Consider the following 14,819-nt stretch of genomic DNA (forward strand, 5'->3'; position numbering starts at 1 on the left):
CTGGTCACAAGGTCCGGACTCCACCTACCACTTACTGAATTCTGTGCTCTAGCAAAGAGCTCACTCCTTTTGAGACTAAAGTACTATGAGACACGCACCTGAAAAACGCAGGCTTGGGAAAACTCTGGAGGGAAAAAAGATTAGCAAGATGCAAAGAGGAGCAGTTGTCAGGGTTTGTGGACAGGGAGGTGGACGGGGGAGCACAGATGGGGCAGTGGACCTACCGTGTGTGATTCGGCGGTGGCAGACCCCTGACCTCACGCCCCGGAGCAAACCCACCGAACGAACACCCTCACTGTGAGCTCTGACTCGCTTCATGGAAGTGCGTCCGCCTCGGTTCCTGCTTGTAATGCACAAACCGCACGCGTGCAAGGCGGTAACAGACAGGGGGACGGTGTACAGGACAAGAAGGCAGCCGTGGCAACGCTCTAATTTCTGTGCATTCTTTCTAGAAACCTAAGACCGCTCTCAAAAATAATGACTGAAAAACAAAAACAAAACCACAACTTCCAATCCTAAATGTTTCGTGCCACAGACATTTTAAGAGGGTGTTTTGCATGTTGACAAGTGAGTGTTTGCCGAGTGAGCCCCAGGACCAAGAACACTCCTGAGTATCGGCAACGCTCTTCCTCCAACCCCAAGAAAGGACCTTAGCAAAGGGAAGGTCACCGTGACCGCCCGGGGGCAGCACGCGCGTGCAGGGACCTCGGTGGGATGGACCGGTGCCTCCTGCCCTCGTCTGAACGCTATCTGAGTGTTCTGCAAACGGCCTGGCCTTGGCGTCCCAGGCCCTACGGTGTCTGTGAAGGAGGACAGAACGGGGAGGCGGGCCGGGAGGGACGACCGCTCGGGCCCCAGGGCTCCGGGCCACCCCGGGCTGGTGGAGAGCCGGCAGGTGAGGGCAGGAGGCTCCGTGCGGGAGGGAAGTGCCCGTCCCCGCTCACCGGCCTCTGTGTATTTTGTAGGTGACACCACGCACACCTCCTCCGTCGCAAGGAAAGGTAAGACCTTGGAACATGGTTCTCATTTGTCACTCCGCCTGGAGACCTTCCCTGAAATCCCTAAATGTACCCCAAAGAGGGCGGGCCTCACGGCTGCCTGACTTCCCCGAGTAGCACAGGCAGCGGAAAACCGAGCGGAGAGCGGGCCGGCTCCCAGCGTGCTCTCCCCACTCCGCCCTCGCCCTGAATCCGCCCTGAGCCGCCCCCGCCCCGGAACCGGCGGGTGTCAGCACCATCCTGACCTGTGCTGCTTGTTTCTTAAAAGACTTTCTTTCTTCCTGCTTCAATGACAATGTCACTGTCTCTCTCTCCCACAGGGGCGAGGACTGTCTCTCAGCAGATTTAGCTGGGTAGGTGACACGGCATGTCCGCGCGGTCCCTCTCCCTTCTGCTCCTCACAGCTGCCCGGCATCTGCGTCCCGCCCCACGAGGCTCCCCTTCTTCCTCACCAGGCCCAGGGCCCACGCCATCGAGGACCACCTTCTCCTCCCGAGGGGAACCCAGGGCCCCCGCCGCCGACGCCGCGGCGGGGCACAGGTCTCTGCTTCTGCGCCAGACCAGGTGGCTCCGGGCCTGAGAAAGTTCTTGACTTCCGTCCAGCACACGCGGGGGATACCGGTCCCCATGGGGCAGGCCAGGGAGGCTTGTGCCCGGCCCCCAGGCTGACCCTTGGCGATGCCGCCCCCGTCACACGGTCTAATGAAGCCACGAGACCAGGCGTAGCGATAACCACAGCCTAGCTCTCAGCATCCAGGAATGTCGTCTGAGGAGCACCGGGAACCAAGTGCCCCCCCACGATTTTAAAGGCCAGCCGGCTTACTTTCTAGACACCAGAGACATGCGGTGGTGTCTAAGCCAGCTGAAAATGCCTGTCGGCGTGTGCTAACCGAACCTATAGACGTTGGTTAGGAGTAAACGCCAGATACGGCTCTTCCTTGGCCCAGGCTGCCGTCTGCGGGATAAAATGGGAGAATAACCACGACCTGTAGGCCAGGACCTCATGAGTGCTGGACACCCAGCCCAAGTCCCGAGTGCAGGGCGGGCACATCCGTGGCTCGGTTCATGGGCATCACACACGGATGAACGACGTTTGAAAGAGAAAGGAGGGAAGCAAGAACAGTGAGGGGGGGAGGGGCGCAGGACGGGGAGGCCCGCCGAGCAGGGCAGGGGGTTCCGTAAGGCTCGTGCGTGGCCCCAGCGCGTTCTTACATGGACTTTGCTGGAACGCTTTATGCACATGTATTTGAGCCTTTTCTGAATGATGTGAACGACTCTGCAAAAAGGGGCGGAGAGTGTAGGCAGCAGGTGGGCTGGGCCTCGCCGTGATTGACGTCGGACTCTCTGTGACCGCAGGAGACCAAGAGGAACTGGGGAAGGAGCTCTTGTTTTGGTGACCCCTTGGTCTGCCTCCTGACTTTCTAGGCCTGGACGCTTGGGCAGGATGTGGAGTCAGCCGTCCTGGAGAAAGTGCGGGGCAGGGAGGAGGCCCTTCCCCCACAGGGCACTTGGAGCCCGCTTCACCGGGCAGCTAACCAGAAAGACCTTTGCTCCCCTCTGCGTCTCCGTTGTGGGGCCTACTAATCTTCACTCAGTTTCTCTTTTTTCCAAAGCAAATCCGGCTCATTCATTTGCTCGTGGGTCTGTTTTCTCGAGCTACAGGACGGCCTTCCTGCTTGGAGGGTGCGGAAGTCGCCCGTGCTGCTTCTAAACTATGTCAAACATTTCTTGGTAAATTCCAGGTTCTCCAAAGATAGAAGCAACCAAGAAGTGGAAAGGATGAAAAGTCAAGCAGGTCATTTAATCTGGAAACCCACCCTTGAGTTTTGTTCTCTGAAGTTCCTAGTTGGAGAAAAACAAGGGAGACAGGAGAATGTGACACCGGCATGCGAGGCGTGGTGTCCTGCCGCGTCGTGTGTCTGCACGTGGCCCCTGCATGCTTGGCCGTGGCCTGTCCTGCCGTGGGATGTCCCAGAGCGATCGCGTCCACAGGAACCTCTGGACCCCAGGGCAGCCCGCCCTCCACTGGCCTCCACCACCTTTAGGATACGGGGGACCCGCACAGATCCCCGTTCCCTCCAGCCCGGACGCACCTGCGTGCGGCAGGGACCCTCGGCGAGGCAGAGGGGTCCGGGGCTCTGCCCGGTTTATTTCGTTGACTAGATTGTCAGGCGCAGACCCGAGCGATCCCCCGTGTCCTGCCGGAGAACCTGAACTCCCAGAGCCTGTCTGTGAAGACAGAGCCACGGGGCAGGCAGCAGCCTCATCCTAGAACCCCCAGCCTGCTTGGCACCCACGTGACATGGCGCACGAGCCTGGGGATCCCCATTCTGCCCACACTGACCTCCCTGTGTCAGCACTGCCCAAGCCCCCCAACTCCTTTCTTGTGTCGGTGGGGGAGCGCCCCATTTCAAAGTATAATAGCTCTGACAGTAGACGAGCCTGGGACGCGGGTGTCCCGACACGTCAGCAGTCACCGGCCCTGCTCTGTGCCACGCAGGGCATTTCTTCCTTTCCCGAGTGCGCGGGGCTGCTGGCCCCGGTAGGCCGGGCGCGGCCTCTCCCGAAACAATGGCAAGCACGTGCCCCAGCTTACGGGCTCTGTTGGCAGGGCAGCGTCTCTGTGACCTTGCAGAACCCTCCCAGTCACCCCTAACCCCATTTTATAGATGAGGAAACTGAGGCTCAGGGTGGCTTTGACCGTTGACCAAAGTCCACGGCGAGGGAGCAGAGAGCCAGGGCTCCGTCCAGGCTGCAGGGTGCCTGCGGCTGTGCCCTGGTGTACGGTGGCAGGGACACGGCTTGCTGGCCGGACCTGTCCCCTTCCCTCCTTCCCGACCAGCCCAGATCCCGGGCCCCCAGTGGGGCGCACACACCCGCTCTCTGGGCACCAAAGCCATGGCCGGGTCCTGGGTCATCCTGGGGAGAGCTCATCCGGGCCACACAATCCGAAGCTTCTCCTTCCGCTTTAGAAAACTGAGGCCTCAGATTGTGCTAAGGCCAAGGCTCCGGACCCTGCAGGCTGCCGCAGGAGGGGCCAGGCGTGAGGAGTCTACCCGGAGAAGCAGGCAGGGTCCCCCGCAGCCCTGGTGCCTGGCCTCCCGCTGCTTCAGTCCCAGGAAGGTGCCCCCTGGGGCCGAGGGCTGGCCGGGTGCGCCCTTCCTGCGGGCAGGGAGCAAAGTCTGGTCACCGGGGTTAGCTCAACCTTGCTGCTCTTGTCTTGAGAGCCACACAGTGGAGCGGGTCCCGGCTCCGATCTTTCTCTGAGAGAGTTTGGGTGCCCATCTCCCAACGCACAGCAGCCCGGGCTGGGCCAACACGGCAGCGCGGAGCTCGGCCCTGGGCCTCGGCTGAGCGGCGGCCGTCCCGCCCCGCAGCCCATCCCTGCCCCGCACGGCCGCCCTGAGTGCTGTCTGGTCTCTTGCAGGGAGGTGAGGGGCAGAAGCCAGGATTTGGCTACGGACGCCGAGCCCCAGCTCACAAGGGGCTCAAGGGGGCCCATGACGCCCAGGGCACGCTCTCCAAAATCTTCAAGCTGGTAATGTAACTCTTGTCACCCTTCTGATGGTCAGGCATGCGCTGGGGGTGGACGGGGTGGGGCGGGGCGGGGCCAGACTTCACACACTGCTCCTGAGCGGTTCACCTGCCAGGCTGGCCCAGGGACCGGGACATGTCTGCAGGGGTGGCCCAGGCTCCCTTGGGGACCTCGAGGATACGTGAGGGGTCCCATGCGAGGCTCCGCCGCGCCCTGCGGAAGCAGGGGTGGCTGTGGGCGCTGACCTTGTCTGGAAGCCCTTGGTGCCGAGGCCTCAGATCTTGGACCCCCGAGAAAGGGAGCAGGAGCCGAGGGGCCGGGGGAGGTCAGTGATCAGGCGGCCAGAGGTCCCGGGAACCCACGGGGGCTGCCTGATATGGACGCTGTGGTCGCCGGCCCCACGGCCGTGGTCAGGTGTGAGCTTGGTGGGCCCGGGCACCTGGCGTGAGAAGGTGCGTGTGCAGGGCAGGTGGGGCGGGCCCTCTGGCTTCCGGCTGGCCGCTCGTCTCGGCGCTGGTCCAGCCCGAGGTTGGCTTCGCGGTGTGCGGAGGGGCCCGCCGGCCTCCGCTCATTCCCGGACGCTCGCGGGCCAGGGAACCTCCAGGATCCCAGGCTCCCCCTGAGCTCCGCATAGGGCCTGCGGGACGCCGTCCTGAGGGGCTGGAACTGCCTGGAACCCGGACGCCCGACAGCCTCGGGCACAGGGCTGCCCACAAGCGGCCGCCGTTTCCGGGGGCAGAGGCCTCAGGTGGACATAGGGGTATGTCGGCAGGCTGAGAGCCCAGGCTGGCGGTGCTCACGGTCGGGGGCCCGTGGCTGCCCCCGTGCCCTGTCCGTCTGTGGTCAGGTTCACTCCACGGAGGGGTGCTTGCAGTGCATCACCGTGTGCTCTTTGGGGGGGGCGTGTAGAGAGCATGTTCTCGTGGTGGGGGACAGAACGCGGTTGGAATGAATGCCCCTGGGACAAGGCAGGGTCCCCTGGATGGCTGCCCATGGCTCTGGGAGGGGCCAGATAAGGCCTCATGGGCCAGGGTCGAGGAGCCGGTCACACAGCTTGGGGCAAGCCCAGACTGGAGGAAGCAGAGGCCCCGGAGGAGACAGGTCAGACAGGGAAGGGGTCCCCGACACAGAAGGCCCTGGGACCCCCAGAGACTGCATCACTTGGGTCCCCTGACACCTGACGACACGGGTGTTCACGCTGAAAGGCCAGCCGTGAGCCGCTGGCAGAAACCAGCCTAGACGGGGCTGGGGTTTCTGCAGCCTCCATCTGGGGTCTTGGCAGTGGATCTGAGGTCCCTGCAAGAGCCCACACCTTGAGGCTCACAGCTAGAAGAGGACAGGGTTGCCCCACGCCCCATGCGGACACATCACACCTTCCGCACAGCCCAGGACAGTCTGCAGGCTGACTCGAGGCTCGAGGGAGTGCTGTGCATCAGTGGACAGGGTGCCCACAGGCGGACGGCCACAGGCACCGCTGAGTCCACATTCCCACGTACTTCCTCGTTAGAGTAACAACCGAGCTGCTGTTTCCCCTTCCCGTGAATCCACACGAGGCCGCAGGGTTCCGTGCCTCGTGGCCAGAGAGCCGGTACCAAACAACAGCCACGGTTCCTTGCAAGGAACCTTCCTTCCTTCCTCCGACCTTAAGAAGCATCATGGGGAAGGCAGACGCCAGCACGTGCAGGGCAGGGTTCCTGTGTCAGGGCAGGAAAGGCGTCAGCGAAGGCGTCAGGCCCAGGGTGCCTGCAGCCCCCTCAGGAGAAAGTAACTCATGAGAGATTGCGTGTGTCCTTCCTGGGGGAGGTTTGGCATCGCCGCAGGCGGGGAAAGACGAGACAGCTCGGTAGGAGGGACGTTAGCGTGGGCGCTGCCGCACACCCTGTCCGCCGGCTGTGTCCCAGCCCCGCAGACAGACACGCGTGGATTCTTACCGCCCCGTGAAAGCTTCCTCAGCACTTGTCTTCAGGCCGGGGGAGCCGTGCGTTTCCATGGAAATTGCACGTCTGGGGGTTCTGGGTCACAGATGAGAACAGGAGCGTCCCCTCGGCTCCCCCTGTCCTCAGACCCCCCGCTGGGGTCACAGTGGACAACTTGATTTAACACTAAAAGGCTCTGCTGTGCGCGGCTTGGCGGTATCATGCTGGAGATCCGGCCGCCGGAAGGCAGCCACGCACGAGGCCCCTCAGCCCCAGTCACCCTTGACAGGAGGTCTAATCTGCACGAGGGCGCTTTCTAATCAGTCCCTAACACACCATGGTCTTACCATTTATGGTGGAATAATTGGGTCTGTGACCCCAGTGATCATGGGGTCATGTGTGCGGATCTCGCCCCGCCTGGGCAAGAAGCTTGCGGGTCGAGCGGACCAGCTGCGTCCCTGTCCAGCACGTTCATCGTGGGTGACAGACACAAGCCTGTGAGGCCCATTCGTTTTCCCTCGGTTCTGTGTTTTCCTACGTGTCTGTCTGTACAAAGGAGTTTAGAAATTGTAAAGCTTCCATGGGGTTCAAGGGAACCTTCAGTTTATCAAATTCGGTGACTGTGGCTTTCATGAGATTTTACTATACGAAATGTCCACGAACTGGCCAGCCGCGGTCACAGGGCTGAGTGAGCCTACACGCGTGGTACCGTCGATTGAAAACTCCCTCCAGATGCAAGAAGTGCTCCAAGGCAGTGAGTGTGGACGGAGGTTCCCCAGTACTCAAGGGGGTGCCGTTGCCGCGGATGGTCCACCCCGTGGGCTGGGAACTGCTTGGAAACCCTGCCTTTCTCTGAGTCATTAGGGAACTGCATCGAAATATTACCAGTTTCTTCTTTGCAAATGCACAGCTTTGAGTTTCCCACACGGGGGTGGGGAAGGCAGGGCCGGAACGCACGGCCTTCCCGTGGGCCCCCTTCCTGCCTGCCCCAGACGCGGCCTCAGGCCGACCTCCTGCTCGTGGTCCAGCCCGTCCACTCCGCTGAGCCCGGGGCTAACCCGCTGCTGGCATGGACCTGCTCGAATGTGCGGAGAACCCGGCAGGGAGGAGCGTGTGCGACCCGCCCAGCGGGGCTGCTGGGTGGGACCCTGACTCCGCCGCGGGCTGCGTGGCCATGGGGCGTCATTCAACGGGGCTGGGCTCTGGCTCCTCGGACTGGAAAATGGGGGCACTCAGCACTCCGCCTCCCGGGCTGGTGTCCCCTTCCACCACGGTGGGGATTTGCTAGGAGCAGGCACAGTCATAGAAATAGCACCGGATGCCCACCGTTGTCCTGCGCTCAGACGGAGCCCGGTGGGGGGTGAAATGCTGTCTCACGGGACAGTAGCGCACAGGGCGGCGGGTGGACGGCCTCTGTTCTAGGAAGCAGGTCCGCCCCTTTCAGAACGAGACTGCACTTGCCAGGGAGCCGCACAGGTGAATTTTGGGGCTCAGAAAGCGGGGAGGCTCATGCGGACGTGCGCTGGGCTCCCCCGGAGGGCAGCACTGAGGGCCGATGGCCCCGCCGCTCCCGGGGGCTCGCCAGGTACTCCAGGGGCTGGAGTCCCGTAAATGTTCTCACTGAGGAAACTAAAACCCCACAAAGCTGTTGTTTAACAACGTAGAGGGGTTCTGGAAACAGCCCTAGCCCGACAGATCCGAGCTGTGGTCTCCCTCTGTGCACGGGGCACTGGAGGGGGCGTCGCCGGCGCGAGGCTTCCGTCGCCGAGCTCGCTGCCCAGGGTGGCGGCCGTGCTGCGACCCGGGCGGTGTCCAGGGCGCAGGTGGCACCTGGAGACGTGTGCTTGCACAGGCACCTTGCTTCCGGGGGCCTCTCGGTCGCCGCCCCCCGTACGTGACGTGGGTGCCGGCTTTCTGGGTCCTGGGCAGGCGGCCCGGGAGCTTCTCCGAGGATCCTGGCACACCGGGCGAGGGTGCTGGGACATGGGCAAGCAGAGCCCCGGCCTCCGAGCCAGGCGAGATGGTCCGCGAGCGGGGGTCCCACTGCGGGATCCTGGTTCGCGAGCGGAGGCCCTGGCCCCAAGCGCATCATCTGATTGTGCGTTTCCTCTTCTCAGGGAGGAAGAGACAGTCGTTCCGGATCCCCCATGGCGAGACGCTGAAGCCCTCCCCTGGGGTCCCCGAATCCCGTCCTCAGCTTCTTAATACAACTGCCTTACGAATTTAATACCGTCCACATCCGTTCCCCACGTGTAGCCGACACCCCCTGCCTAACGCCCGTTGAGCTGCGCACACGGTGGGCCAGGCGCGCCGCGTCCTGCGGTTCTGGCCATCGGCCGAGCAGAGAGGAGGCAGACAGACGGTCAGCGGTGACTCTGTGTCCGAAGAGAGCGTGTGCCCAGAGCCCCCTCCGCCCGGCGTGGCCCAGACGCTGGCGGCCCAGGGGCAGGGACGCACCTCCGAGCTCACCCTCCTCCCTCGGACTGGCTTTGCTGACTCGGCTTCCCCAGGCTTCGCAGGTGCTGCCGTGCGACACCGCTGTGGACACAGGGACGCGTGCGGGGCGGTGAGGACTGCTGATCCGAGCTTCCTTTGTTTCCTTTGGTTTCTCTCCCCGCCCCCGGCTCACCTCCTAACACACACTCACTCTCCCTGCAGGATGAGCAGTCGGACGGCACAGGGGGCTTTCAGTACGTGCAGCGCGGGCGGGCAGCTGGGAGAGTCCCATGGGGTGGGCGCGGAGGGCGCCCGCAGGCGGCGGCTGCCCACCACCCCCGGTTGGCGGGTCTCAGGCGCGGTTGCGAGGGGACAAGGAGGCGGAGCTGGGCTGGGCCTCGGCCCCAACGGGAAGCAGGATCTTCTTGGAAATTAGGTGATGGCAGAGCGGGAGCCAGAGCGGCTTCTACGAACAGCCTGTTTCCCCCCCAGAGCCCAGCAGGAGGGTTCAGGGAGACGCTCGTCTCAGAGTGGGACTGGAGAAGTTTTCTGGGTGGCCTGGCGGCGTCACCCTGGTCACGTGGGAGGTGACCGGCGGTGCTCCTCACGGCAGCGTGCATGGCAGATACTAACCTCGTGGACAGATGACCTCCGTCAGCCGGCATCCCGACTCGGACGCGCGTGGCCACGGGCTTCGGAGGGCCCGCGTCCCGAGTGGCGGGGCCGGACGCCGTGGGGGCCGGGCCTGGCTGGCCCTGCGAGCGGGGATGGGGCTCCTCTAAATCGTGTCTTTTCTAACGCGAGCTCACCTTTCCTGTGCCCCCTCGTAACACACTGACCCACCGTTTGATTTTAGCTACGTCTTAGAGGCCTTCCAAGGAGCCACACCGGCATCATCCTCCCCTAGAACGAAGATGAGGAGTAGTCAGCGCACCCACGTAACCCCGTCCTAATTCCGATGCCCGGTGTGGGCGTAATGTCATGTCTATTAACCCAGAGCCTCCATGATGAGAGGCTTACGGGGGAACAAGGAACAAAGTTTCAGAAACGAAACCTCCACATTTCCTGACACACACGCACACACACGCACACACACACACGCTCTACGTCTTCGAGCCGGCCGTCGGCCGAGGGATCTTTGTGCGCGGCCGCCCCAGACAGCAAGCGCGGGGATGGTGGGGGCCTCGTGGAGACTACATGCCGTCGGTCGATATCGAGATAAAATAATAAACTTTTAATGATACTTGTGTGGGGTCTTCTTTTACCTTCGTTCTGGTCAGCACAAGGCGGGCCCCAGCGACGCAAAGATGAGAGGTCGCATCTCAGGGGCGACCCGGGTGTGGGCTGTGCCGTCGGGGCACGGGGCTCGGGCTAGTGCCGGTGGCTTTCGCATCAATAAGGGAGAGTGGACTAGAGGCCACAGTGAGGGCACTGATTCGCTATGTCACCAGGAAAAGAATTTTCATTTTGTTTTTACACAATCTTTGAAAGTATATTTACATTTCATTGTCTTCACGAGAGGAAACACCTGTTCACGTGCACTAAAGAAACTCGGGGAAACTACTCTTTGCCACACAAAGCCACGGACAGCCATGAAGGATTTGGGAAATTCTTTTTTTTTTTTTAATTTATTTTCAGCATAACAGTATTCATTATTTAGGCACCACACCCAGTGCTCCATGCAATCCGTGCCCTCTCTAATACCCACCACCTGGTACCCCAACCTCCCACCCCCCCGCCCCTTCAAACCCCTCAGATTGTTTTTCAGAGTCCATAGTCTCTCATGGTTCACCTCCCCCATGTGTCATTGTTTTGGGTGACAACAATTTTGTTTCAAAAAAGTTAAGCCAAAATCTTTGTTTTGCCTTGCTTTTAACTCAAGTCCTGGTTCCCTTCTGTCTCGGCAGCAGCCGGGAGGGAACTTCTGCGCCGGTGAGCATAGTGGGGCCGGCCCCCATGCTGGGGCGGTGGCGGAGGGACCCGAGCCCAGCGTCTGGAGCCCCCAGCCTGGGAAGCTGCCCTGCTCGCCAGCTCTTCCCTCCTCTTTGCCCCCAAATGCTTCGACCAAGGAATCAGGAAAATCATGCATAGAGTCATTTTTTAAAAAGATTTTATTTATTTATCTACTTATCGGAGAGAGAGGGAGAGCACACGCAGGGGGAGCAGCAGACCGCCCCCCCAGAGCAGGGAGCCCGATGTGGGGCTCAGTCCCAGGACCCCCGGATCACAACCTGCGCTGAAGGCAGACGCTTCACCGTTGCAGCCACCCACGTGCCCCGAGAGTCACATTCTACGATCGTGTTTTTGGAGTTGGCCGGTGTCTTCTGATGGTGCATATACAGGATGCATGCTCAATGGTCAATCAAGGGTTAATCCTGCAGGGACACAGCAACTGCCACAACGACACTCGGAGACATATTTCAAAATAAAACAAGGCAGAACTGGAGCTGATCGGGACGTGTGCTCTCCCCGAGCGCTTTCCCACGAGATGGGCACCAGGCTGAGCTCCACGAGGAGGGGCTTTGGGAGCCCCAGACACAAGCAGAGCCCAGAGGTGTCCCGGGGGCAAGGGAGGCGCAGGAGGGACTCCCAGGAGAACGGAGTGCCACACCACTCAGTGTAGATTGGGACCGGGGGTCGCCACCATTGTCGGGCCGCTGGGCAGAAGGACCCTGCAGCTGGCGGTGCGGTGGGAGCCCCACCAACGCGGGGGGGACGCCACGGGCAGAGCAGACAGCTCAGGGGACAGAAGGTCTGCGGGGGGCACGGACCCAGGCTGGATTAGCGGGACGTGGCGGGGATGCTGCGTCAGGATACGGGGGTGCCACCGGACACGCTAGCCCGGGATGTTGGGGGGCGGCTCCCCCTGGACTTGAGTTTGCGAGGAGACAGCGCAGGGAGCGTGGGGACAGCTCTCTAGTGGGACGAAGGACAGGAGCTCGGGGTGACTCAGGGAGGTGGTGCTGTCTGGGGCCTGGAAGACTATGCAGGGGGCAAGGGGCTCTGAGTCCGGGCACGCAGCTCCCTGCTGGGCTGGAGCCGGTCCGAGGTGCGTTTCCTCCACTGCTCCTGTGTCTTCACACGCCCTTTCCTCCGTGGGCCACACACTGGGTGTCTCCTCCCGCGAGGGCCTCACCCCACAGCCTCCCGTGGAGCAGAATTGCTCTCCAGAGTCCTGCCTCGGAACTCAGTGCAGTGGGAACCAAGGGCCTCGGCGCAGGGGTGTGTGGGGTGTGAGGGGTGCGGGGAGCGCAGGGGGGTGGGGGGCACCAGACACACAGGGGCTCAGAGGGCTCGGTGGGCACGGGGGGCACCCGGCTCGCAGGACCACAGCTGTGTGTGGCCTCACGCAGCAGCCCTACCTCCCAAGGCCACCCCCACCCCCCGGCCCGATGCTGGAATCGCCCCAGGACCGGACAGGCAGGCACCCCCTCCTGTTCCCCAGAGAGCTACCAGCACATGTCCTACGAGGATTTCTCTGCCCTAAGTCGTCACCGCGGTTCCCAGCAATGGGACATGGAGGCGGAGTTGGCCACGCGGAGCCTGCGAAGGCCGTGAGCCGTCAGCGCCCACCTCAGATACGGAACCGCTCCCCTCAAAGTGGCTGTAGATCCACGGGAGGCCGTCCATGCTCCGCTCTGTTGGCTTCGCTCAGCAGGCCCTTCGCCGGCCGGCCGAGTCCACTCTCATCCTGGCGGCGGCACGGGGGGGCTCCCCAGCCTGTGGTCGGCTGGGTCAACACCGGAGAGTGCTCAGAAGCCGGCACGTCCTGCGGCCGCATCCTGCGCCGGCCGGGGGCTCCCATCCCGTCTGAGGCCAGCTTCTGACCTGCGTCCATGCAGCAGATCCGTAGTAGAGCACAGACACAGGGACAGGACGCAGCTGGCCGTGGGTGCCCGCGGTTGCCAAGGGAAGAGAGACGCCGGGCTGCTGCCAGGATAAGGGTGCCTCCGCCCACGCCTGCCGGCCTGGGCACACCCACCCCTCCTGGATCCGAATCTGCTTTCTGAAAACGTACCTGGGGTGGTCTGCGCCTTGCGGACCTGCCCCAGCCTCCAGAGGGGAGGCACCTGCTCGCCCGCCTTACCGTGAACATGGCAGGAGCAGCTCAGAGGACGAGCGCCCCGGCCGCAGAGCTGACCCGGAGCAGCCTGTCCCCTGAGGACGGCCTGTGGCGAGCAGCCCGCAGGGGGAGAAGCGAGTCCCGACTAGGGCAGCGCACAAAGCAGGGCCCAGAAGCCTCGTCCGTGACCGTGGCTGTGGTCATGGGCATCTCTGCCCTTGGCTCCCGCCAGAAGGCCGGGGTGTCCAGGGCCCACATCGAGGACAGCAACCCCCAAGTGGGGCTGGAGCGGCCGGGGCAGCGGCAAGGGCCCCGACCAGCCGCCTCGCGTGTGCCCTGACCCCTCGGGTCCCCGCCCTGTCCTCCTGCGGGGCAGCCACACACCTGCCGCGTAGGTCTTAGCTTCCAGATGCTGCTGTCCACAGAAGGGAACCGGGTTCCTTGGGAAAAGGGCTGGCCTGGGCGAAGAGGCTGGAAGAGTGCAGTCCACTGCTCCAGCGTGGGAACGCGCTCCAGGAGCCACAGGGCCATGGCCAAAGGGCACAGGCCCTGACTCAGGGGCCTCTCCTGGTCAGATCTGGGGATACTGGGGCATCAAGGGCGATCCTAACAGACGGCAGCCTGGGAAAGCCAACAGGAACCCACGGGTCCGCACCGACAGGAACACAGGGCAAGTGAAGGAGGGCGAGCAGGAAGCCTTCCTCACCCCGGAACCACGGCAGGTGCGCCCCGCAGAGGCAAGTGGCCAGACAGGTGGCCGCAGGCTTCCCAGCCTCCCACAAACGCCTACTGCCTCGAGGGGAAATGCCTGCATGGGGGAAAGCTGACATCTGCGCACCCACAAACCCTGGCGGGCGAACCGGGGGACGGCCCGCTGGAGGACTGGCGCGTGGCATTCAGGAACGTCCCAGAACGGGTGCCACCGGCCTGAGAGCCAGTGCTGCCCCCACCCAGGACAGAGTCCGCCTGAACAAAGACATTACTGTCCACACTTGGGGCCACGCCTGAACGGGGTCTCTGGTGCAGAGTACAGAAGGTCTCTTGTGTGCTCTCCCTGCGACCTTACGTACACTCACAGCTCCTTCAGGAATCAGGGTTACACGGAACGGATGAGGACTAGGGGTTATCCAACGTGAGGAAGATAATTCAGAAAGAATCGGGAAAAGTGCGGAGTCGAGCGTCTTGGCGCAGATGGCCAGCTGTGGTCCCTCCTCACCCAGAACGAGGACAGAGCTGGCTGACGTCAGAGCCAGATGAGCGGCTTTGTGCTAATTAGGGGGATTTCCTCCCACATAGCTCGGTTACCAGGGCTACCGACATGCCTGCACTGACGCCGAAGCCGTGCGGGAGGACCAGAGCCACGGCATCGCGGAGACAGCCGCTTACCAGGGAGAGCACGAGGCGTGTGCGTGTGTGTGTGTGTGTGTGCATGTGTGCGCGTGTGCAAGCGTCCGTGCGTGTGTGTACGTGTATGTGTGTGTGCTCGTGTGCGTGTGTACGTGTGCGTGCATGTTTGCGTGTGTGAGCACATGTGTGTGTCGTGTGCATGTGTGTGCATGTGTGCAAGCGTATGTGCGTGTGCACATGTGTACATGTGTATGCGTGCGTGCATGTGTTTGTGTGTGCGTATGCGTGTGTGCGAGCATGTGTGCGCACATGTGTGCTCGTGTGCGTGTGTGCAAGCCTATGTGTGCGTGCGTGTGTGTATGTGTGTTCATGTGTTTGTGCGTGCGTATGCGTGTGTGAGAACACGTGTGTGCGAGCACGTGTGTGCGTCTGTGTGTGTGCATGTGTGCGAGCACGTGTGTGCATCTGTGTGCGTGTGTGCGTGTGTGCGTGTGTGCGTGTTTGCGTGCGTGCATATGCGTGTG

General features: G+C 62.5%; 1 protein-coding gene across 4 annotated transcripts in view; it reads left to right on the forward strand.

Moving 5' to 3' along the window:
* LOC122902800 (myelin basic protein) overlaps nt 1-10,128 on the forward strand; it is a 104,316-nt gene extending 94,188 nt beyond the window's left edge. For 2 of the 4 annotated variants that reach the window (XM_044242788.1, XM_044242791.1), the window contains 4 exons: nt 966-1,001; nt 1,319-1,351; nt 4,426-4,536; nt 8,567-10,128. In XM_044242788.1, coding sequence (XP_044098723.1) covers nt 966-1,001; nt 1,319-1,351; nt 4,426-4,536; nt 8,567-8,611 — 225 coding nt within the window. In that variant the 3' untranslated portion in view covers nt 8,612-10,128. The remainder of the gene's footprint in view (nt 1-965; nt 1,002-1,318; nt 1,352-4,425; nt 4,537-8,566) is intronic. The other 2 variants (XM_044242789.1, XM_044242792.1) reach the window with 1 other exon arrangement.
* Nucleotides 10,129-14,819: the final 4,691 nt, after the last annotated feature.

This window comes from Neovison vison, chromosome 3, assembly GCF_020171115.1.
Source record: "Neovison vison isolate M4711 chromosome 3, ASM_NN_V1, whole genome shotgun sequence".
Taxonomy (NCBI): domain Eukaryota; kingdom Metazoa; phylum Chordata; class Mammalia; order Carnivora; family Mustelidae; genus Neogale; species Neogale vison.